We start from the raw sequence: 21,251 nt of genomic DNA, 5'->3' as shown, positions 1-21,251 counted from the left end.
AAGCATTATGATTACTGATTACTCAAATATTATAAAAAACGAAAATAAAAAAAGCAACTTGCAATTATAACAGAAATCAGTATCATATCCTAAATCATAAACAGCAACAAATCATGTATCATGCATGCATTAATGCAAAACAAAAAATCGAAGTGAGACATGGGTATCATAAATGATGTTAAAGATGAAGGTGGAAGAGGTGAAAAAAAGAATTAAGCAACAGAAAAAGGAAAATGGGATATCTCAATCAGTAGCCTGGCAGAGATACCGGTATCCAGAATAATATCAACAAGAATCGAAGGTGAAAAGGGTATCAAAGGAGAAAAGAAAGAAAATGGTGAAACGAAGCAAATGGGGCAAAAGAAAATAAAGGAAAGAAAATCACCAAGCTTCCTCAACATCAAGTAGCCATCGACGAACGCCCTCCCTTAGGGTATTGTCCACACCAGCCAACGACCGCTTCCGCTCGCGATCCGCCAGACCAAGTTCACCATCTACATCATCACGGCAATGCTCAGCGGTCACGCTGCGGACAACTTCTTCAAGAGCACCAAGCACCGTTTTACGACATTCCGCACGTGGGACTTCAACCGGAGGGGTCTCATCTTTAACAGGTTCCGAAGGTCGTCTGGAGTCACCTTTGCGGGTTCGAGGGGGAGATGAAGCACGCGAATGGGCGAGAGAAGATTGACCACTTTGTGATAAAACACGTTCGAGAGCATCAATAAGCGTACCGTCAAGATCCATGACCGGTTCCTCAATGAACTTCTCTTCTGCTTCAGGAATACCAAAACCATCCATTGAAGTTCGGTTAGGATCAGGGACGAAACTCGTGTTTGTAGATCCGGGTGTGAGAGGACCGAACATCTGACTTGGACGACGAGTAGAGGGCGATATCGATTCATTGTCCAATGGAGTCTTTCGTTTCAGACGTAGCCGCTTGACAGTAAAGGTTCTAACATCGGCAACCAAAGTAGTGGCCACGTCGACCCATCGATCCGATCCATCCACGTCCGGAAGAAACGAGCTGCTTGGAGTAGGTTCCGCTTGCATGGCACGCTTGATATCGGCCTCCAGACCGTTATATGGCCGCACAGCTTGTAGCATAAAATCCTCATGAAAATTTTTCATCCAGCCAGCAACATTGATATTGGGACCATCGTGCTCCTTGGGCGCACATGCGAACCCAGAGCCGCTGCTGTGCGTGGATGCCATCGCATCGACACTGGTAACAGATGTCCGCGTTTTCTTAGGAGATGCCACGGTAGAATCCCCGGAGGAGGAAAGGGAAATAAATCCAGGGAGTGGGAGGTCAACGTCGACTATACCGTCGTCTCCTCGTACAGACAACTTCAACGGAGATTCTTTTACTTGGTCTGTTGTCGACGACAAGTCCTGCTGCTCATCCCCAAAGTCATGAACCGATGGATGTGGAATAGGCATGTTGCCTACTGTCTTTGGAGATGCTTCCGGCAATGTGCCAGACGCTTCTTCCACCATTTGGCTGAGGGTTGGAGGGCCACGCCTTGGAGGGCCGGTATACGCAGTGGAGGTAGAACGTCTACGAGCGTCAGAAGTAGGAATAGCGTCACTGTTATCAGCAGTCGACGAGTCCTGTCGCGATGACCACAGACCCGAAAAAAGGCTGCCCCATCGGCCGCCAGTGGATGGAAGACTGCTATTGGCGCTGCTAATAGCGGAACTTTCACTTCGCTGCAGGTTTTTCAGGAGTGTCTCAGAGGCTAGGCTGTCAACTGTAGGCCGCTCTTGTCCCTCCCGTTCAGTACGCTTCTTCTGTGCAGCAAAATGAGGAACCGGAACGGTACTACTTGGGGTCGTTGTCGAGGTCGTGGCCGTACCGGTATTCTTGGCACGGGCGTCTTTAGCATGCATTGGAATACCCAAAGTCCTGATGGAGCGAGTGTCTGAGCCCCTCCGGTATTGCTGAAGCTCCGGTGAAGGGCCCAAATCAGTATCATCCGAGCGGTGGGTTGTGTCATTTGAAGAGACACTAACGGACCGATGGTGCTGATCATTGTCCCGGTTCAGACGCTGCGCACGGGACCGTCGTTCAATGGCGCGACGAAGAGACTCCTGCCGGAGGACAGGCACACTTGGCGGACTTTGAGACATAGCACGCGTGGACGTGGCGGTACCTGGGCGTAAAGGAGATGGTAGCGGCTCGAAGCGGTGCTTGGCCGGGAGGAATGTCGAAAGTAGGAAAATTAGCCGGCGAGCAGTCATCTTGTCCGGAGAGACGATGACTGTCCGGTTTGAAATGATCGGATCGGCATCTTGCTGTGCCTTCTGTTGGAGGTGATGCCGACGTCGATACCACTCTGGACCTAACATATTGAGCCACTCCGTGTGGTTGCCCAAGAAGGCCGTGATAAGTACTAAGAAAAAAAAACTATGCTCTTTGTCACCAAGAGTACGGACGATCGAACGACCTTCTTCACGCCAGACACCCCAACGACTCTGGCCCGTCACCACATATGGCGTTTGAAGGGCTGTGCTAATCCGGCGCGTACTGCGAACAGCCTCATTTCGGAGTCTCGAGTTCACGGCTAATATGTTTGCTGGGAGTTGAATGATAGTTTGATTTGTTCGTTGCATGTTGGGCGGTTTGACAGGCTTCGGGTGTACACCTGAAACGGAATCCACCTTTTTCAAAAGGAAAAGGATCTCTTTCTGAGCAAGTCTCTCCATGTGCGACAGCGTGCGAGTGACCACATCCCAGTGGTCAACTAGCAAGTCGATACGCTCGTCAAGACTGGCCGGTGGGGACGCAGTTGACAGACTATCCTCAAGAAACGAGTTGCGCCAGCGATAGTCCGAATCAAGCGAACAAGACATGCCCATACGAGGAGAGTCAACCCCCTGCGAGCTGAACCGTGACACCGGGCGTCCAGTATTGCGACTGATCAACGGAATTTGGATAGTGATGGCCACGGCATACATCGGAGTCTTTTTCTCCTTGATCTTCTTGCGCTTAGTGATATCGGGGAAAGGGAAGCCGGCATCGGGAAAGGACTCCTGATACATCGAGGCAGCCAAATCGCTCTGGTCCGACGACGGTTCCCCGCCACCCTCTGGTAGGTTGACACCAAACATGCGAGTCAAGAGCACCGTCACCTTCGCTGGCGGTTTGTCCTCGCCCGGCCGACTGGGTCCGATGAAGCTGGACGAGCTGCCCGTGGTAAAGGCTCGGGGCATGCCAGGAGAGACACTCGGGGTTCTGCCTGGCTCTTCATCGGCAGAAATGATATGCATTTTTGTCGACGAGCCTCGATAGCTAAACGCACTGCTGCCGAAGATACAGTTCAACAGACCGGAATCACTCGAATCCGCTGAACCGCGCGAGTGGCCCGGCTCATGCCATGCTCCAGCCGGTGACAAGGTGGTAGAGCTACGACCTCGAGCCCGCGTAAAGGCACCAGTACTAGCCACAGAAGACCTCCGAGCATTGGCTGCATTCGACAACGCACTCGGTTCTGCCGTAGAGTGGGACGTGTAGACTCTCCGAGAGCCCCGAGAGACACCAGAAACAGTACGACCATGTCTCGACGCAGGATCCTGAGCATCTGGGCCTAGGCCAAGAGAAGCCAGATCGGCCGACGGAGCACGAGTATCCAGCAAAACACAAGCATCCCGATCTCCGAGCGCATTCTGGGCAATGATTACCCGAAAGTCTCTCGCAGGCTCCAATTCTATTCCACCACGGTCATCATAAGCACCTGCAGAGGAGGCATTTGGCGAATTGAAGGCTGTCTGCAAAGGATAGGCATGTGCGTTGGACCGTCGGAGTAAACTGGCGTCGGGGAATAACAAGCCGGAGGTGTGTTCCTCTTCTGTAACAGACTCCAGCTGAGTAGTGTTTCGTGAAGAATAGGCCGCCGGGCTTAACGTGGAGGCTGCAGTGTTTAACAATCTGCCCAGCATGGTGAGAGGGCAAGCAAGGAGGGATGGTAGGACGAGGTTATGTGTCTCCGCAGGTAAAAGAGAACGGAAAGAAGGAAAAAGAAAAACAGACAACAGCCAGACAGACACAGCACTAGGACGAAATTGAACCGGTGTTCCCCATCACTCGATCAATAATCTCGAGGAACGAGCATTCTCAAATGAGGTAGGTGGGGGGAGAGGGAGGAAGGCGATATAAGGGCCAGCGGAGGAGGGACAGTTCGAATGTGGGATTTTCCTAGACTACTGCCAGTAAGACCGTTAGTCATCAGCCATTGAGGGGCAGAAAAGAGGGATCAGCTCTGGGGCAGCATGACTTACTGACAAAACAATTGAAAGCACCCAGTAGGGAAGAAAGGAGAGACAGACAGTGGAGAGAGAGAAGTGGGCTGGGAAAGAGGAAGACACGCAGAGAAGAAAAGAAGATGCCGAAGATGGACGGAAAAGGGCGGTGAACCAGCCAGATCCGCATGATCTCAGTCTCAACTCATTCTGGGCTCGGAATCATTCCTGCTGATTTGGCAGTGGACTGGCTTGTTGTCATTGTGCATTTCTGTTATTGTGTGGTGAATGAAAATGGTAAGTGAAGTGAGTGAAGAGAGGAGGGGGAGGGGTCTCAGTGGTTGGGCAGCGCTACAGCTTATTTTGCCGATACTATGTACAGGGATCCGGATCCGGAGTATACAGAGTAGAAATTCGAATCATGGTATACAAATATGCAAATCTATCTATGGTATAATGGTTCAGCTCCGCGTCTTTCGCTTCACCTTATCCACCAGCTTCTTCAGATTCTCCGACTCTGCCTCCTGCGATGCTCCCTTCTTCTGCTTCTTCTTCCCCGTGCGTTCCTCGGGTTCCTCTGGCTTCTCATCACGGTCTCTCCGACGCTTACGTCCCTCATCCAACAGCGCCTTCATTCCGGAAGTCGCCTTGAACTTCGGGTTTGTCGGGTCGATCGCGAATTCGTGGCTTTCGAACAACCGAGAGAACCGTGGGTCATTCACGTCCATGTGGAAATCGTCCGTGACCGCTGCTTCGTCTTGACCCTTGGCCTTAGATTTGCCCTTGCCCTTACCCTTCCGACGGGCCTGCTTCTCCGCTTTTTCGATTTCGTTCATGTCGAAGTGTTTCACGTCCGACTTCTTGTCGTCTAACATGAGAAGCTCGAGTTCAGCTCGGTGAGCGGCTTCTGCTGCTTCCTTGGCTTCTCGTTCTTCGCGCTTCTTGCGCTTTTCTTCCTTGCGACGAGAAGCAGCAGCTGCCTTGCCATCTGGGTTGTTGAAGAACGGATCATCAAAGCCCAGGTCCTCCTCTTCTTTTTTCTCTTTGCCTTTGTCTGACTTATCAGCAGCTTTGCTGCTGTCCTCATCGGCCTCCTCAACACCACCTTCATCTCCACCTTTGGCAGCCCTGTACTTCTCCTTTCTGCGCTTCTTTCTCTCCCGCTCCTTGCGAATATACTTCTCGATAGTCGTCTCATCGTTCTCGGGCTCGTTCTCGAAAATACTCTCTCGATTAGGCTCGCCCGCCAAACCTGATGTGAATGTTACCTCCATCTCGCCAACAGGGCGGTCTGACTTGGACGGCCGGGCAGATTCCGTGCTCAGTCCCAGCAGAGCCCGCATGCGTTGTCGCTCATCCTCTTTCTTGGAGACTTTCTCGGAACTGCCGCCGTTTGTGTCATCGACAACCTCCACATCCTCTCTTTCTTCGTCGCTCTCTTCGTCGGAGTTGTCACTGGCCAGGTAAGCCTTGAGGTCGTTCTCGTCGATTTCCTCCCGACCGCCTTTGAAGGCCCGCGCCTGAGCATCTTTGCGGGACTTGTCTTCTGCGTCCCAGGTCAGCTTGACCTTGCTGTGTTGTAGCGCATCGGTGACGAAGTCGTTGGGCTTGTAGCCATCTGGAATCCGCTCGCACTCATCACGGGGCTTGTCATCAGAGAAATCGGTGTCATCTGGCACAAAGCGTAGGTCGAAGAAGTTGGCGCTGGACAGGTACTCGGCACCATCAACGGAATCGTAGACATGCTTTGCGACCTCCTTGGTAGAAAACGTCAAGATAGCATAGAAGTAGCGCAATCGCTCCAACTGATACCTCCGTAGCTCAGTAGAATTAAACTCTTGCCCCTCATCATTCTTAAGCATGGACTGCTTAATATTCTCCTCTTCCTCATCCGAATCAACATCCTCCTCATCCTCATACAGCTCATCATTTTGCTTCTTCGCAAAAATCTCCCTCGGCGGCCCCTCCGTCTCCTCCTTCTCCATCCTTTCTTTCCCAAACTCACTCGGGAACACAGAAACCTTCAACACCCTCCCCCCAGAAGGAACAAAGCTCGAGAAAACAGCCATCAAATCCTTCGCCCGGATATTATCCCAGTCCAGATTAACAACTGCTATCCGCTTCGACACCTCTCCCATAGGCACATTCCCCTGCTGCTTGTCCGGAAAATCCAACTCCTCTGCCAGATCCTTCGCATCCTCATCCTCTTCATCCTCCTCATCGCTTGAACTCTCCTCTTCCGACGAAGAATCCGAGAACCCGCCATCGCGCGCTGGGTCGAAGGAACTATCCAGCCTCTTTAATTCCTTTTGCACGTCTTCGTCGCGGGCGACTTCGACACTGCCCTTCTCGTCACCTTCCTCATCATCCTCATCGTCATCCTTGTCCTCATCATCCAATTGATAGAATCGCTCAAGTTGCTTCTTCGTATCGTCACGCGCGAGCTTGCGTCCGTAGCGGTCGACTGCGGCGTTCTTGGAGAAATCCTTGTCGCGTAGCATGTGCGCGAAACGCTTGTCGAGCTTTACATGGGTTTGGCGTTTGCTGGGGAGGCGGTAGCGCGGATCTGATTGGATGTTTGCGAATCTGGGGTCGGCTGCAATCATTGAAGATTAGTATAGTTATATTTGAAAAGGGCAGTGATTGGGTTGAAGACGTACTGATGAGAGTACCGGCTTGATCTTTCGATCCGCCGCTCTTCTTGGACTTTTTCTTTTCGGTGGGCGGCATTGTGCTGGTTCAATCTATTCTTTAGGATAGTCAAATAAAAATATCAAAATAAGAAGATCCTATGAAAAGTTTCAATGTAAAGCCGTATCGGCTTTCTTGTAGTTGAGTCGAGATAATTTTCTTAGCGGGCGGAGCCAAAGAATCTTCCGCGGAATTTGAATGGTCCGTGCATGAGGCGAATGGACTGAGATCCTACCCTCTGCTCTTCAAGACATGACAGCGGTAAAAACATTTAATCAAGCGTACGTGTATCTCTCATATTTTTAAAATCGTAGCATCGTCCATCTGTACATTACACATCAATTCGGTCCCCAAAAACTCGCTCTCAACATGCACATACATTCAAAACAACGCCCAAAAGCAACAATTCAAAGAAACAAAGCAAATTAACAACCAAAATACCTCTTTTCCATCCATCTCGGCTCCCTCTCCTCTTCAATCCGACCGACAATAACCTTCACCTTCGGATAAACAGCCGTCAACCGCTTCAGCCCATTCTTCCCCGCCGCGCAAGTTACAAACACAATCCTCTGCTCTTTCACACCGTGATCCATCAACACGCGCACCGCCATGAGAGCTGCACCTCCGCTCGCCATCTGCGGGTCTAACAGCATGACCGTCTCATGTGTTTCTATTTGGGGGGGTAGTTTCAGGTATTGTAGTTCTGGCTCTTCGGTGCCCTCGTGGGTTTGGATGAGGACGCGGCCGGTGATGCAGTCGGGGATTGTGCGCTTTAGGGCGGTTTCGAGACAGGAGCCGCCGCGAAGAATTGAGACGGCGGACGTTGTGCCTGCGGGATTGAGGCCATTGTAACCAGTGCCTTGGGGGGTATTGACTGCTGTTGAGATGTAGGATGCGGAATCGAGTGCTCTGTCATTGGTTAGCATGTCAGGATTTTTGTTTCCCTGGAAGTGAATAGTACGCACTTCTCTACCAACATGCATGCAAGTCGGTCGAAGTAAAACACAAAATCGACTTGCTCTGTTGCTGGGTTTTGGAGGATGGTGTTCATGCCGATGAACTGCGGTGTCTGAGTCATCAAGTGCACATTTTGAGATAGCTCGTGTTCCAGGGCTATGAGACCCAGATGCTGTAGATCAGCACTGTGTTTCTGGGATTTCTCGTCGAGCTTCATCTGGATGTGCTTCACAACAAGATCTGAATAATTAGCATTTTTTTAGAACACCATGAAGGTGCTTAGAAGGCCTTACCAATGGCAGTTTTGTTCTCAATCCCGCGGGGAATAATAAGATCTGTTGTTCGTCAGATAAGACGGAAAAGCAAACAAGTAACCAAGAAGTGGCTCACCGGAAATCGCTCGTTGCGGTTCTACATGCTTCTTGTACGACGGTTTAACAAAGCCAAACCATTGTTTTATTACGCCGTCGATATCACGGCCTCTCTCTCGGACATCGCGTACAACTAGCTCAAGTTAGTGGTGCACTGCATTACATGTTCGAACAGGTTACCCACTTCTGCGTCCAAGACAGACATCCATGTCTGCTTCAACAAAAATCTAGATGATGTCAGTGATATTGGGACGATATGTTGAACGTAGTAGTATACCTTAACATCTAGGAGATCCACGATCTGTGGGTGAAGTGCTAATATGCCCTCCAAGATCAATACTCGCGGCGAATAGAGAGTGGTGGTCTGAGGCTGGCGTTGGTGCTCTGCAAACGAGTAGACTGGGATATCTGCCTTTTTCCTTTTCATGTCATGTCCGGTCAGCTTCCGTCTGATAATTTGACAGTTCCGGAAAACATTCTATACCCTTGCTTTAGGTTCTTCAGCGTTTGTACCAATGCATCAAAATCCAAAGCATCCGGACAATCAAAATCATATTCGTTGCGATGGGCTCTCGCATGGTCTTCAGAGCTCAAACTCTTGTAAAACGAATCCTATCACACAGCGTTAGATGCCAAGATCTTAAACATTTCTTTTTTCCTTATCAGTGTCAAGGTCGATAAAAGTGCTCCGTACCATTACAAGAATCACCACCCATGGCAGATTTAAAGATTTGATGATTTCCATCGCCACAGAGGTCTTACCCGACCCCGAGCTGCCTGCAATGCCGATGATACTCAGATCGGCCCATGGTGGAGTGTAGGTTTTGTTTTGTCTTTCTGTAGCAGACGAGTACACGGGCGGGATTGATTCCATGCTGATAATATTTCTTCTGCACCAGCTCTCCTCCCTATTATCACAAGAATTAACAGCCGATAAAGCAATGCTTTCCGGGACTTTTAGGCATCGCACGCTGCGGGCGTGATTTTTCAGTCTCTTCTTAGTTGTCACTGATAACACTTATCGACGCTTGTTCCGATACGGTTTAGCGTGTCCTCGTGACCTTCGCTTGCGGCTGGAGCTAAACGCCGCTAATTTTCTTCGTGCTTTTTTTTCTTCCTTTAAATTCTTTTTCTCTTCTTTCTTCATTTCTTCTCAATCCTCTCCATGGCGTCCATCTGTGAGGCCTCCCATCTTCACAGACAGCCTTTTCCGTCTTGAAAACGTGTCCAAGACTGACAATACACATACTCTGCCATCTCGGAAAACCATGACTTCTGCTAATTTTGTATGCCTCCCGGCGGGTTGCGCACACATGGTTGCTTGGTTTTAACGGGAAGCAGATGTCCCCAGATACCCCCTCGACAACCACCCCACCATGGCATCAGTTCGAGCGGAAGGTCGAGGATGTCAAGCCATCCAAGACGTGAGTCATTCCTTTTTATCTATTTTCTTTGCTTTTATATGATGTTTTCTAAATCAAGTTGGGAATCTCTCTGAAAACACTTGAAGAGAACATAAATTGACTTGTCGTTCTGATATCGCCCCTGTTTTCGATACTGTTGTGCTCAATGAGTCCTGACCTATCGCTAACTTCGTGAAGTGATATAAATTATCTAGTCATGGACTACCTCATCACCAATGGCTACCCTGCTGCTGCGAAGAAATTCGCACTGGAGGCTAATATCCAACCCAAAGCAGATGTGGATTCTATCCAGGAACGGGTAGACATCCGCACTGCGATCCATTCTGGCGATATCCAGTCTGCGATCGAGAAAATCAATGAGCTCAATCCTCAGGTACGATTCTCTTGAAATATTTTTGTTCTACCCCCACCCCCTTTGCTAGGATTATACTAGTTTCATGCACCACTCATAATAGCCTTCCGGGGCTTGATGATAAAAAACATCTTCAGTCCTCAGTATGAACAGCAAACTCAATCATTATGCTTGTCAACGTCACTCATACATTGGTTGATCCTTATGCTAACTTGACTTGCAAAGATCTTGGATGAGGACCCATCACTGCACTTCGCTTTATTGCGTTTGCAACTGGTAGAATTGATCCGCAAATGCTCCTCTACACCAGACGGAGACATTAGCCCTGCTTTGGAGTTTGCCACTTCTCAGCTCGCACCCCGGGCCCCTACCGACCCTCAATTCCTTGAAGACTTGGAACGGACACTTTCCCTTCTGATCTTTCCGACAGAGAATTTGGCACCCTCCCTTGCTCCTCTTATACACCCAGACTTGCGTAAGGATATCGCCATCCGTGTCAACGAGGCCATCCTACAATCCCAGGGTGCTCGTAAAGAGGCCCGCCTGCGGAACCTGGTCAAGCTGCGCGCTTGGGCAGAGCAGAAGGCCCGAGAAGCTAAGAAGAACATCCCCGACAAGTTGGCCATCGGACTTGACGGGAACGTTAATCATGTAAACGCCAGCGGGAATGGCGCCGGCGCTGCTAACGACACTGTAATGACAAGCAACGGAGACGTTGACCCGATGATCTCTTAATACTCTTTCTTTAATCTGATCTTGCCCTTTTGTTATTGAGCGACCGGCAAGGCGTTTTGGCGCGGATTACTTGGTAATGGCCAAGACCTTTATTTCGTATTAATAGTGTGCTCCAATTATATCATCATTTTATTGAATGCTTAAATTTTCCTTCCACATCGTATCTCTACTAAGATATGAGGTTGTTTTTATTTCGAGCCAGGATCCAAGATCAACCCTGTCGAACACCCAGTATAAAATCCCAGTTATACACATAATGTAACAATGTACACCTCTACCATGCACGTATAATACTTTTAATTCAACCGACGAAATAGATATACACAATATAGAAGCAGAAGACCTCACTCAGCAATGCAACGACACCGAAATATATGTATATCCAACAAGCAGACTGGTATAGCATGGTATGAATTGGTCTATAAAGTGAAACAAAACGAAATGAAACAGATGGAAATGAGAGAGGGAGATCCAATTGAATATCCAATCGTCAGATATAAAAATCTAAATGTTTTGGTAGAATCCAGCACGAGATCGAAGGTGATGGATTCTGGGTCGGATTAGAAGCTCATAAGGTCTGTTCATGGATGTTAATAAACTGTCCACCACGGAATGAAGACAGGAGGAAATGGGAGATGGGAAAAGACATACCTCGTCCAAACAACGCCCTCTTAGCCCAATCCATAGCAAGCATACACCTCGTTCTGAAACTAACACTCTGCGCAAAGTAAACACTCCGCCAGAGATACATAGCCAAAACACCACCTCCAAAGTTCAGCCCCCCAAAGTCGAAGATAGCAGCGTTACTAATATACGCCAGACTACCCAGGTGTTTGTAGTTGAACGCCTTGTAGACAGCATCGTCGAGGTCACCGTAGTCAATCTCGTTGGCGCGCAGGCCTGGAAGCGCGGCGGCGATCTTAGACAGTTTGCGGCCTAGGTATTCACCCTGTTGGTTTGCGCGCTGAGCGGTTGCGGGGAGGGAGGTTAGTTTTGTGTCAATTTGGTGGAGGAGTTCGGAGAGCTCGCCGAAGTCGAGGGTGCCGGATTGGTCTTTGTCGTATTGTTCAAAAAGTTTGTCGAGACGGCGGAGGTGGGAGGAAGCTTGGGGGAAGCGCTTCTTGACGCGGTTGGCGACCTCGCGCCATTCTCTGAAGGTGAGGTGGAGTTTCTGAGGGTCTTTGCCCTTTTGCCAGGCGATTGTGCGGAGGAAAGAGACGACGTGGTCGGCTACGTTGTTTTGGACAGTGGAGCAGTCACCGATAGCGTAGATATCGCCCAGGGGAGATCCAAGAACACGCAGGTGGGAGTCTGTAACCAAGGCGTGCTTGTTGTTTTGGCCATCCAATTTGTCGGAAAGTGTCTTGCAAAGGTCACTCCGCGCTGTGAGGAATTAGCCATGGCACTTTCGAATCATAGGGAATGGTTATTGCTTACAGACACCAGTCGACCATAAGCAAAAGCCCATAGGGATTTCCTTGAGGACCTTTTTCCCGTCTTCCACTTGCGTAAAGAGAACCTTGTCTTCTTGAATTTCCTTTACCCGAGCATTGGTCAAGACATCAACACCATCGCGGTCGAAACGAGCCTATTTGCGTCAGCATCCTTGCCTCCTAGTCCACTGTAGATTCCAAACGTACTTCTGCAAACTTGGAGAGGGCTTCATCGTATGTGTTCAGGATATGACTTCGACTTTGAACGATATGAACGGAAATTTCGTTCCTCAGAATCCTGGGAAAAGAGTAAAGCAGGTCCTCGTTAAGCAAATCAAAAAGTTCAGCGGCAAATTCAACACCAGTCGGTCCTCCACCGCAGATAACGAAGGATAACAGTCGTCTACGCTCCTCGTCACTGGTGGTGGGTAAGCATGCCAATTCCATGTTCTCCAAAACCTGGTTCTTGATTTGCCGAGCATCGTCGATTGTCTTCAAGAAGTTGCAATGTTCGAGTCCCTTAACGCCATGCGGGTTTGTTTTGCAGCCTGAGAGAAAAGAAGGGTCAGCAAGGCGACGTTATGACTAACAACCAAGGCCTCCAACATACCAACACCAACCACAAGCTTGTCGTATGGGAGATAGAAGTTGTGCTTAGTGCCATTGGCATCTACCTGAGACACCTCAACCAGCTTCTCCGAGAACTCGACATCTATTGCCTCAGCCTTGAGGAAGTGCCCATGAACTCGTTGAATGATCCGTCGCACAGGCTCAACCAGTGATCTTAAACCAAGTGTTCCAACTGTGGCAGACGGCAGCATAGGAGTAAAGAGGAAGTAGTTGGTAGGCGACACCACCGTGACATGGTAGTCACCTGGTGTAAGGTGCTTGAGGAGTGCAACACTCCCCCAACCTGTTCCCAATATCACCAGTCTAGGCTTATCCCGCGCTCCGACCATGCCCTCCGAATCATGTTCCCCGATAAGCACCTCCGCGATAGGTAAGTTCTTCGGTCCTCCACGCGGTGGGTTCAGCGCCAATTCCGATACCGGGATGTCCTCCGCGCTAGGCTCCTCGCGGTATGTAGTTGCATCGTAGACGAAGAAAGCTACTACTGCCGCGCCACTTGAAAATATGAAAAACCCACAGTATGCGAATCCCTTATAGAGGAAGCTGAGGGCGGAAGACCGGCGCACTGCTTGGGGTGGTTTGGCGGCTTCTGATTTGAACCGCACTAATGACGCAGTCTTTGGAGATTGACATCGCGCCAAGCATTGGGACAGTTCCGGTCTCCGATGAGAACTATGTAGTGTTCGGCGGGCAGCAATTCCAGTAGACACAGGAGTCCTCGAGGAAATAGATCGATTCGAGAGTAGTCCAATCCTCTTCAGCGCGGGTCCATCCGGACGACACCGGAGCACCGCGCTCATGGTGAGCTAGAGAGCGAAAGGGCGCACAGGGTGACAAACGTTGAATACCGTACAGATTGAACAAGCCCTCACAGCGTCATGCTCAGTAAATTGCAACAATAATGAGAAGTCAACACACACACAAAGACTGGAGGGAAAGCGTGAAGAAAAAACGGCGATATCGAAACGAACGATCCGGACGGTTTAGAACCGAACACCAACGCTGTAAAGGGAAAGGCGGCGACGTCATGGCCCAGTCAGATCACGTGAGCATATACGGCAGGGGGTATTCAAGATTTGTATGCAGATCGTTGGCATTGATAAGAAGCAAGATTATATCAAATCTCAAAAGCAGACAATTTCCTCCCTAAGTAAAAGAAAACATTCCTCATAAATGAATAGATAATAATAAATAGTGGGAATATCAAAGGAAATATCCGCAACGCCAGCCCCGTCTCCCATATGCAACCTTTATGTAGTGATATAACACCCCGAAGATAAAAAGAAAATACAGTCATAAGAATAGAAAATACGCCTGGTAGGACTTCTCATTCACCCCAGTCCATGTTTTCATCCGGCTCGGTGCTGGCCCTCTTTTTCGCGGACGAACTCTTTCGTGCTCGCGGCTTCTTGGGAGGATTCGTCCCAGAGATAGAGCTCTTTCGTTTCATAGGCCGCTGCGCAGCCATAGTAGCACCCATGTCATCGTCCGCACCTCCTTCAAGGCTGTCGTCCTCGGCAGCTTCATCCTCGCCAACCTTGAACTCGTCGTCGATCGCGAGCAATGTGGCGAACTCGCGGCACTTGCTGAACATGTTTTCCTCATTATCCAGTGTTGCCATGTTCCGCGCCATAGCATCCCAGAGCTTCTCGCCAGATACGCCAGGGACCTTGGTTGCTGACTTGTTCAGTTCCTTAGCCCCACCCTTGGCCTCTTTGTTCCGAACGTGTACATTCACTCCGTAGAGGCGACGTAAGTAGGTTCGTGCTTCCCACAGCATCGACAATGCTGCAGCTGCAGTAGCTAGCAACCGTAGCGTAGCTGGGTTTACTTGGTGGGGCGGTTGTACCATGGGTGCATTCGGATCGGCCACAGAAACAGGCGGCATTCCCTCCGCAGGTCCAAGCTGAGGAGAAAACAACTCTGTCTCAATCGAATGGGCTACGACGGTCCCTGTCGCAGCGACAATGCGTTCCATACATCCTATTGTTGGCACAAGCTCGGCAAGTTGATTGTAATCAAAGAAAGCCAGGTTCTGCGAGACGAAGCGGGCCATCAAGAGATGCTCTGGTGGGTTTCCAGTAGCATCCAGGTTCTTCAGCTCAAAATTGACTTTTGAGCAGAAGTTTGACAGGAACTTCTTCTGGTACCGACTGTTGCTGATCTTGACGATCTCGAACAATGGGGCAAGCTTGGCAACATATGGGCGATTCAGAGCACCGCTCGCATCTCCAACAACGTCACGTTGATAGGAGAATGCTTCCTGCACAGCTCGCATGTATTCTCTTTCAAACATGGATTCGTATTGCTGGTGAAGCATTTTATGCGTCTCGAATGCAACCTTGGCGATGGCGGGCACTGTCGAGGTCTCTAGTGAAACGAGCACACCTGCACATTCTTTGGGATGTACCAAACCTTGACGGTTGATACTGGCAATCAACTCGATAGCGGTCAAGGCGTAGGTATCCTGCCGCGATTGTGCAACCCGAAGCATATTTTGCAGAAAATGCTGGGCGATAAGGGCGGCAGCCCCATCGTTGTCACTAGCCTTCATTGACCCGCCTAATCTTGTTGAGTTTTCTTGGTCTGCTATTTCTGCAGTAGGCAAAACAGTTTTCTCGGCCCTGCCTTCATGCATTGCGAAAAAGTCTGCAAAAGATCTCAACACAATGTTCTGCAAAATCGGGTTGTCCTCCTTGAACACCATGGACAGAATCTGTCTTGATTCGTCCCGGCCGAACTGGCCTGGCCAAGATTGGCAGATAGACCCAAGACTTTCAAGAGCCATGACCCTCAGTTCCGTGGGTTGCTTGGGAATCGTAAAGGGAATGATGGAGTCAACCATCAAGCCAGCGACGGATCCACCATTCCATGATGGAAATGAATTTTTGAAGTGCGGCTCGTACTTCTCAAGATCGCAATGTCTCCCGACGCAGCCTGCAATTCGGATGTAGCTTTTCGCCCGAGCCAAGACGGCCGAGTTGGCATTGTCGGACAGATCAACATTCTTGTAATGCTGAATTGGCTTCAATACGGAGATTGTCAGCTTCACTAATCTGTCCGTATTTTGCAAAACACTATTAATTGTCCAGAGGCAAGCCATGACCTCGTTCAATTCCGAGCGAGCAAGTTTTGCCACACTCTTAAAAAGGTCATTTTGAACTTCCTTCAGGAGCGTATTGTGAGCCGATGACAGATAGGGTAGAACACAGCGGTAAATCACGACGGCAGATCGGAAGATGAACAGATCTTCTGCAGTAGCAAGGTGTCCGATATACGGATGAAGGATTTCTAACTGGTCCGGGCTAAGCAGTTTCGAGTTGGCCTTCGCGAACACGGTGATCGTCTGCAACAAAGCCTGCTGATCCTGTTTGCCTGAATTGTCGCCGTCTTCCACAAGTTTCTCAAACATCGTGGAGACCATTACCTTGCATACTTTGAAGTTAGTGGAAGATGACTTCGAGTTGCTGGATAGGACCTTCCTAAGACAAGCACCAAGAGTCTCAAGCGCGGTGTCGCTGCGCTGAACCAGATTAACTATCAAGGATACTTGTTCCCCAATACCGACCTTTAACTTCGGGCCATCCTGAGCTGAATCGATAAGGTCGTAGAAGGGAGCAAGCCATATCTCCTCGAACGTCTGACATGCTATTGCCGCCACACTCTCTTCCAAATCTCCTGTCCGCTGCAGAAAACTGTCCAAAATCGCCAGCTTCAATTCAGTTCGAGATGTTTTGAGATAGATGTCACTAAGCAGGCCAATGCAGCGTTTCCTCACACCTGCTGTCTGGTCGGCAGCACATGCTAAAATACTCCGGCAACCATCTTCTTCAAGCTTCGGTTTTAAAGTGATACACTTCGCAATCAGCGACAGTGCTGAATCGCGAACCATGGGTGATGCATCAGTCGCACAGCGCAGAATCACACGCATGACGGACGCATCTCTGTCAAGGAGACTCGGGTCTTTCTCAAGCATATAAATAACACTTTTCAGACTCCGAGTGCGAACTTTCGCCTGGTCACTGACAATGGAGTTGAGAAGAACCTTGAGAATGGTGTCGAAAGCTTTACAGAAGCTTGAATTCAAGACTGTCAAGATGTAGGCGAATCTACCGTGGGCGTTTGAGAGCTTGCCAAAATGCCTGTTGAAGAGGTTAACGCCATGTCAACTCCAGCCCTGTTCATAAAGTACGCACCTATGTGTCTCCAACCAAAGTGGATCAGAAAACAGTTTGTTAAAAAGAACAACCAGACTGTCAGTGACATCGTCATATGCAATCTCTTCTTTGTCCTCTGAGTTATAGTAGATAGAGCAGGCAGTTTTTGCCCAATGTATCAGGTAGAAACCCCGAGCGCTAGCATCAGTGTTCTTGTCTTGTAGGAAGTATTCCAGAGTCATTCGATAAGGGCCCTCTGGGACGATGAGATCTTGAGGATGTAATGAACGAGCCGAATACTCATCAAACAACTGCCTAAGAGAGTCTGTGATGTCACCATCAAACTCCTCCATTGCCGGAAGCAAGTGTTGTGCAGTTACTATAAGATCTGATATCCCTGAGCCCATCCAACCTAGAAGTTCAAGTGCCATGCTTTTGGCAATGGCAGGGCTCTTGTCAAGATCCGCGATACCAACCATCTGCGAAGCCATGATTCGAAGGAGTAGCTCTGCCGCTGGCCAATCAGTAGAGCCTATTACGCCAAGGAGATCCTCTGTAAAGAGGTCAAGAATATTCCGGAACGGTTGATCGCCGGTTTTCGTAGATGTCATTGCACGCTGAACGATAAATTTCACAATGTATTGCGCACTGCGAACTGCATTATCATAAAGATGATTGACCTTCGTCGCCAGACGCTCCAAAGAAGCTTCTTCTTCTTCTTTTTCACCCTCTCCTTCATCCTGGGCCTCCGGTTTAGCCTCTTCCATAGACTCGTCATTACCATCGTCCGCTGAAGCAGAAAGTCTTCGCTTCATTCTAGCTGACCGCGAGACGGGTGTATCCAATGCGGTTGTTTGAACAAGCTGCATCACCAATGCAGTGAGGAGCTGGATACTTTTACCGTCAGCAAGTTTGAACTGCCTCGCACTCTGTCTTGTTGAAGGGAGTTTCTCCAGTGAAACCAAGATTTCATCAAGAATGAAAGGTCGCTGATCAGGATATTTCGAGAAGATTTTGGCAAGAACATCCATTGCACCACGACGAACGGATTCATATTTTTGGAAACCAATTGCGGAATCTTTGTCTGTGTGGGCATTTTCCACGAAGATCAACTTGGCAGCGAAAAACTCAGTTGCGGTGATCGTCCCCTCAGAGACATCTATCCGTGCAAGAAAATCAGCAAAAAGTGAGAGGACCTTTCTGCTTTGGTAAATCAGGCCTCCAATGACACCTTTTTGCGCCGAGAAGAACCCAAAATAGTTGGCTTCTTTACCACCCGAACGAGACTCAGCCGCGGGGATGATGCAGTTGTCGAATACTTGGTTCAGAACATTTGGGATAGCTTCAACCAGATCTTCGGGGCAGAGATAACGTTCACTTTGACGGCTCGACATGGTCAATAGTAACGTAGCAATCGCGAGAAGAGCATTTTGCATGTCATCTAGTTTTTTCAACCAGTCTTGCACTTCAGATTCATTTGATGGATCATCCAGTTTTAAGTCTGGAGACTGAGCAGCGACTATAGGCTTCTCGCAGAGTTTCTGGACCCGGTTCATGTAATCTGATGGAATATCTTGGAGTCGATTAAAACCAAACACCCTCCTTATCGCTTTTTGGATATGACCATGTATGTCTGACGACAAGATGAAACCGCTCACTTCTAGAGACTGTGCAAACGAGAATATCGCATTGGGACCATCTGACACTGGTTCTAGCTGATCCTCAGCCTCGAAAATCTCATGAAGCAGATCTTGGAGCTTCACCAACGCAGTATCCGCCTCTTCCTTCTGATCTTTAAGGCGAATAGAAGTAAGACTATCTCCTCCACTCTTTGCGCCAGGCCTATGGGTATCGGGAGGGATCGTTTTCGTAGGGATCACCACGGATAGCTGAGCATGCGATGGTACCGACGGGGTCGTGGACTTGTTCAAATTGCGCGCTCGTTCGTTCCAAGATGCGAGTTTCTGGGGAGCGCCGGTACTCTCTGCTTTCGGTGTCACTTTCGGTGTTGGAGTCGTCGACTCGGGGTCTGTCATATAGTCAGGTCAATAGACCACCCATCAACCCAGATGAGAATGCCCTTACATCGGAAAGCTATATCCGTCGAATCCAATAGCATCTTTGCAAACGGGCCAAGTTTGTCGCGTCTCGAAACAATACTGTCAGACGTCGAGGGCAGGTTCTGAGTGACACCTGCACCGGAAGGTAACTTGAACTTGCTACAAAATCCCAATAAGCAAATGTCACGGTTATAGACGAAAGGTCCCCTTACAATTCCGTCAATTGATCCCCATCCAAAAGCTGTTGCAAGTACTCGTGAGAATTGTCTAAGCGGCTGGATTCGTCCGTCCTAGATTTGATATCACTATCAAGATCATTCAACGCAGAGCGTCCGGCCTGTAGAATATGGTTGATAGAGGTGGTATTCGAGGGTCGACCGATATCAGGACGTAGTACGCAGTCTAAAAAAAAAAGAGAAGTCAGCAATGGTTGCTATATCAAACTGATCAAACAAAACATTCATACCCAAACCAAACACCGGTGCACTGGACATAGGCGAGTACTGCAGCGCCTCATCGACAGCCAGAGGCCTTGTCTGGCGCTGCTGGAACTGCCCATTTGGACCGTAACTTTGCCCATAGCCGTTCGCATGATTGACGACGACCTGGACGGCCGGACGCCAGTTCGGGTCCATGGCTGCAACAGTTGGTCCTTAACGGAGAACTGGGGTTGGTAAAAGATGGGGTTCGAAAAGACAGGAAAGGGATATTCCGCTAAGATACATGGCTAGTTATCCAAGCCAACTGCCAGATTTCATAATACTGACAAGCATAATTTTGCTTCGTCCAAGAAAGACTTGAAAATCGTAAAAGAACGACGCAATCATTAATGCCAGGCACGGCGCTGCCGCTCCTGACCGCCCGACGCTAATGTATGGCGGTGGATGGTCCGAGCAAATCTTTCCGGCAGCAGAAAATTTGCCCGCGAGATCTTTCTGTCTGTTCGCACCTTTTCTTCAGCGCTCCGTTTGTTGGTCAATTCTTTCTTAGATATCAGATTTGGCTTGGAAAAACACTATCATCATGTCTGCCATTGGGTCTTTGATTTTCTGTACCGATTGCGGAAACCTTCTGCAGGAATCCACCGGCGATACAAATGCGGTTCTCCTCTGTGAAATTTGCGGAGCTCGAAACAAAGGTCAGTCGACACATTTGTAATTAATGCAAGGGCTGTCAGACTGACTTATTGGTCTAATAGACACGACATCTAAGACCATTGTCTCGGAGTCTAAACCCAGTGATTTCCCCTCAGCTCTGAGGGCCAAGCGATCAGCTGTCCAAACTTTGACCGCGGAAGACAAGAAGACGGAAGCCCTCACTCAACACACATGCGCGAGATGTGGAAGGAAAGAGATGTATTTCACAACGGTACAGCTGCGCAGTGCAGACGAGGGAAGTACCGTGTTCCTTACTTGCGTTTGTGGTTACAAGTATGCTTGCCCTCCTTTCCCCACATGTTTCAACTCGAAATGTCTAATTGCGACTTTTTCAACTACAGGGAAACCCAAAATAATTAGACTCCAAGACTTGCGTTATTTACTCGCATTCGCATCTGCATTTCTATGGCATTACAAATAGGAAAAGCATGAATCGCATAATTTTGTTGGCAAAATCCATCAAGCGGCAGGTACAGCAGCGGGGGCCGCCTCGTCCGGCACCAGCGCATACTGAATTTCCCCGTTCTTCTCATACTCAGCCATGTCAAGAGCTACCTGGATACTCTCTCTCACGACCTGCTCCGGGTCATTCAAGAACTTCTTCAGGGTGTCCTCAACGCCCTCAACATCGCCCAAGCTTCCGAGGGCCTCGGCAGCTTCGTGTCTCACCATACCAAGTTCATTTTGGTCGCTGAGGGTTTCTGTGAGGCTAGGAACAGACGCGGGGTGGCAAAGCTGGCCGAAAACGAATGCGATCTCATGACGGAAGAGCGCGGAAGGGTCCTTCATGCCCTTGGCCAAACCCTCAACAGCGGCCGGCGCTGTAGGGAGATCAGGGGGCGAAGCAAGATCGCGCAGGGCAAACATGGCACGGTATCGCTGGAACAGAGGGAGTTCGGTATCGAGCAGTGTCTTTTCCAAGTCGGAAAGCGAGGGTTGGCTCGAGACTAGGGGAAGCGGCGGGGCAGGGTCGATAGACGAGAAGTCGCTGCAAATAGAAATATACATTAGAATCACCTTCCCAAGATATCAATGCTAAGAT

The 21,251-nt window shown here is 49.3% G+C and overlaps 8 protein-coding genes across 8 annotated transcripts in view; 2 read left to right on the top strand and 6 right to left on the bottom strand.

The window, feature by feature from the left end:
* Positions 1–124: 124 nt before the first annotated feature.
* On the bottom strand, positions 125–4,358 carry EURHEDRAFT_114367 (uncharacterized protein). The gene is made up of 2 exons (XM_040777699.1): positions 4,278–4,358; positions 125–4,206 (listed from the first exon to the last, which is right to left on the bottom strand). Exon 2 carries the CDS (start codon positions 3,940–3,942, stop codon positions 382–384), a length of 3,561 nt encoding a protein of 1,186 aa, XP_040637623.1. The 5' UTR covers positions 3,943–4,206; positions 4,278–4,358; the 3' UTR covers positions 125–381.
* A 345-nt stretch (positions 4,359–4,703) lies between these two features.
* Positions 4,704–6,972, bottom strand: EURHEDRAFT_459333 (pre-rRNA-processing protein ESF1; the record flags this gene model as incomplete). The annotated part of the gene is made up of 2 exons (XM_040784571.1): positions 4,704–6,838; positions 6,903–6,972. The coding sequence occupies 2 exons, from the start codon at positions 6,970–6,972 to the stop codon at positions 4,704–4,706; spliced, it is 2,205 nt and encodes a 734-aa protein (XP_040637622.1).
* Positions 6,973–7,202: 230 nt separating this feature from the next.
* On the bottom strand, positions 7,203–9,233 carry EURHEDRAFT_413951 (uridine kinase family protein). Its single transcript, XM_040782297.1, has 8 exons — positions 8,956–9,233; positions 8,746–8,873; positions 8,539–8,680; positions 8,446–8,488; positions 8,281–8,394; positions 8,184–8,225; positions 7,899–8,130; positions 7,203–7,842 (listed from the first exon to the last, which is right to left on the bottom strand). The coding sequence occupies exons 1-8, from the start codon at positions 9,133–9,135 to the stop codon at positions 7,359–7,361; spliced, it is 1,365 nt and encodes a 454-aa protein (XP_040637621.1). The 5' UTR covers positions 9,136–9,233; the 3' UTR covers positions 7,203–7,358.
* A 220-nt stretch (positions 9,234–9,453) lies between these two features.
* EURHEDRAFT_413949 (uncharacterized protein) lies at positions 9,454–10,959 on the top strand. The gene is made up of 4 exons (XM_040782296.1): positions 9,454–9,547; positions 9,603–9,685; positions 9,863–10,058; positions 10,263–10,959. Exons 1-4 carry the CDS (start codon positions 9,530–9,532, stop codon positions 10,770–10,772), a joined length of 807 nt encoding a protein of 268 aa, XP_040637620.1. The 5' UTR covers positions 9,454–9,529; the 3' UTR covers positions 10,773–10,959.
* An 84-nt stretch (positions 10,960–11,043) lies between these two features.
* EURHEDRAFT_413948 (putative NADH-ubiquinone oxidoreductase 64 kDa subunit) lies at positions 11,044–13,816 on the bottom strand. The gene is made up of 5 exons (XM_040782295.1): positions 12,816–13,816; positions 12,413–12,753; positions 12,210–12,360; positions 11,424–12,155; positions 11,044–11,349 (listed from the first exon to the last, which is right to left on the bottom strand). Exons 1-5 carry the CDS (start codon positions 13,633–13,635, stop codon positions 11,333–11,335), a joined length of 2,061 nt encoding a protein of 686 aa, XP_040637619.1. The 5' UTR covers positions 13,636–13,816; the 3' UTR covers positions 11,044–11,332.
* A 346-nt stretch (positions 13,817–14,162) lies between these two features.
* Positions 14,163–19,687, bottom strand: EURHEDRAFT_378915 (putative sister chromatid cohesion protein Mis4; the record flags this gene model as incomplete). Its single annotated transcript, XM_040779116.1, has 5 exons — positions 14,163–16,977; positions 17,032–19,021; positions 19,078–19,211; positions 19,265–19,454; positions 19,519–19,687. The coding sequence occupies 5 exons, from the start codon at positions 19,685–19,687 to the stop codon at positions 14,163–14,165; spliced, it is 5,298 nt and encodes a 1,765-aa protein (XP_040637618.1).
* A 388-nt stretch (positions 19,688–20,075) lies between these two features.
* On the top strand, positions 20,076–20,569 carry EURHEDRAFT_516521 (DNA-directed RNA polymerase I core subunit RPA12; the record flags this gene model as incomplete). The annotated part of the gene is made up of 3 exons (XM_040786485.1): positions 20,076–20,190; positions 20,251–20,482; positions 20,551–20,569. 3 exons carry the CDS (start codon positions 20,076–20,078, stop codon positions 20,567–20,569), a joined length of 366 nt encoding a protein of 121 aa, XP_040637617.1.
* EURHEDRAFT_503525 (deoxyhypusine monooxygenase) overlaps positions 20,569–21,251 on the bottom strand; it is a 1,344-nt gene continuing 661 nt past the window's right edge. Inside the window, exon 2 of the mRNA XM_040785795.1 lies at positions 20,569–21,197. Within this exon, the coding sequence (XP_040637616.1) occupies positions 20,669–21,197 (529 nt within the window). The 3' untranslated portion in view covers positions 20,569–20,668. The remainder of the gene's footprint in view (positions 21,198–21,251) is intronic.

This window comes from Aspergillus ruber, assembly GCF_000600275.1.
Source record: "Aspergillus ruber CBS 135680 unplaced genomic scaffold scaffold00019, whole genome shotgun sequence".
Taxonomy (NCBI): domain Eukaryota; kingdom Fungi; phylum Ascomycota; class Eurotiomycetes; order Eurotiales; family Aspergillaceae; genus Aspergillus; species Aspergillus ruber.
Note: the sequence above shows the minus strand (reverse complement) of the source record. Positions and strands in the feature narration are given on the sequence as shown.

Bases quoted from the DNA above. Each gene is read 5' to 3' on its own strand.
- EURHEDRAFT_413948 (XM_040782295.1), bottom strand. From the start codon at position 13,635: ATGAGCGCGGTGCTCCGGTGTCGTCCGGATGGACCCGCGCTGAAGAGG. The intron at 12,361-12,412 runs GTACGTTTGGAA...TGACGCAAATAG, and splicing joins CCCTCTCCAAGTTTGCAGAA to GCTCGTTTCGACCGCGATGG. The intron at 12,156-12,209 runs GTAAGCAATAAC...AATTCCTCACAG, and splicing joins CTTATGGTCGACTGGTGTCT to CGCGGAGTGACCTTTGCAAG.
- EURHEDRAFT_114367 (XM_040777699.1), bottom strand. From the start codon at position 3,942: ATGCTGGGCAGATTGTTAAACACTGCAGCCTCCACGTTAAGCCCGGCG.
- EURHEDRAFT_413949 (XM_040782296.1), top strand. The intron at 9,686-9,862 runs GTGAGTCATTCC...AACTTCGTGAAG, and splicing joins GATGTCAAGCCATCCAAGAC to TGATATAAATTATCTAGTCA. The intron at 10,059-10,262 runs GTACGATTCTCT...TGACTTGCAAAG, and splicing joins TCAATGAGCTCAATCCTCAG to ATCTTGGATGAGGACCCATC.
- EURHEDRAFT_413951 (XM_040782297.1), bottom strand. From the start codon at position 9,135: ATGGAATCAATCCCGCCCGTGTACTCGTCTGCTACAGAAAGACAAAAC. The intron at 8,489-8,538 runs GTATACTACTAC...GACATCATCTAG, and splicing joins TGGATCTCCTAGATGTTAAG to ATTTTTGTTGAAGCAGACAT. The intron at 8,395-8,445 runs GTGGGTAACCTG...AACTTGAGCTAG, and splicing joins TGTCTGTCTTGGACGCAGAA to TTGTACGCGATGTCCGAGAG.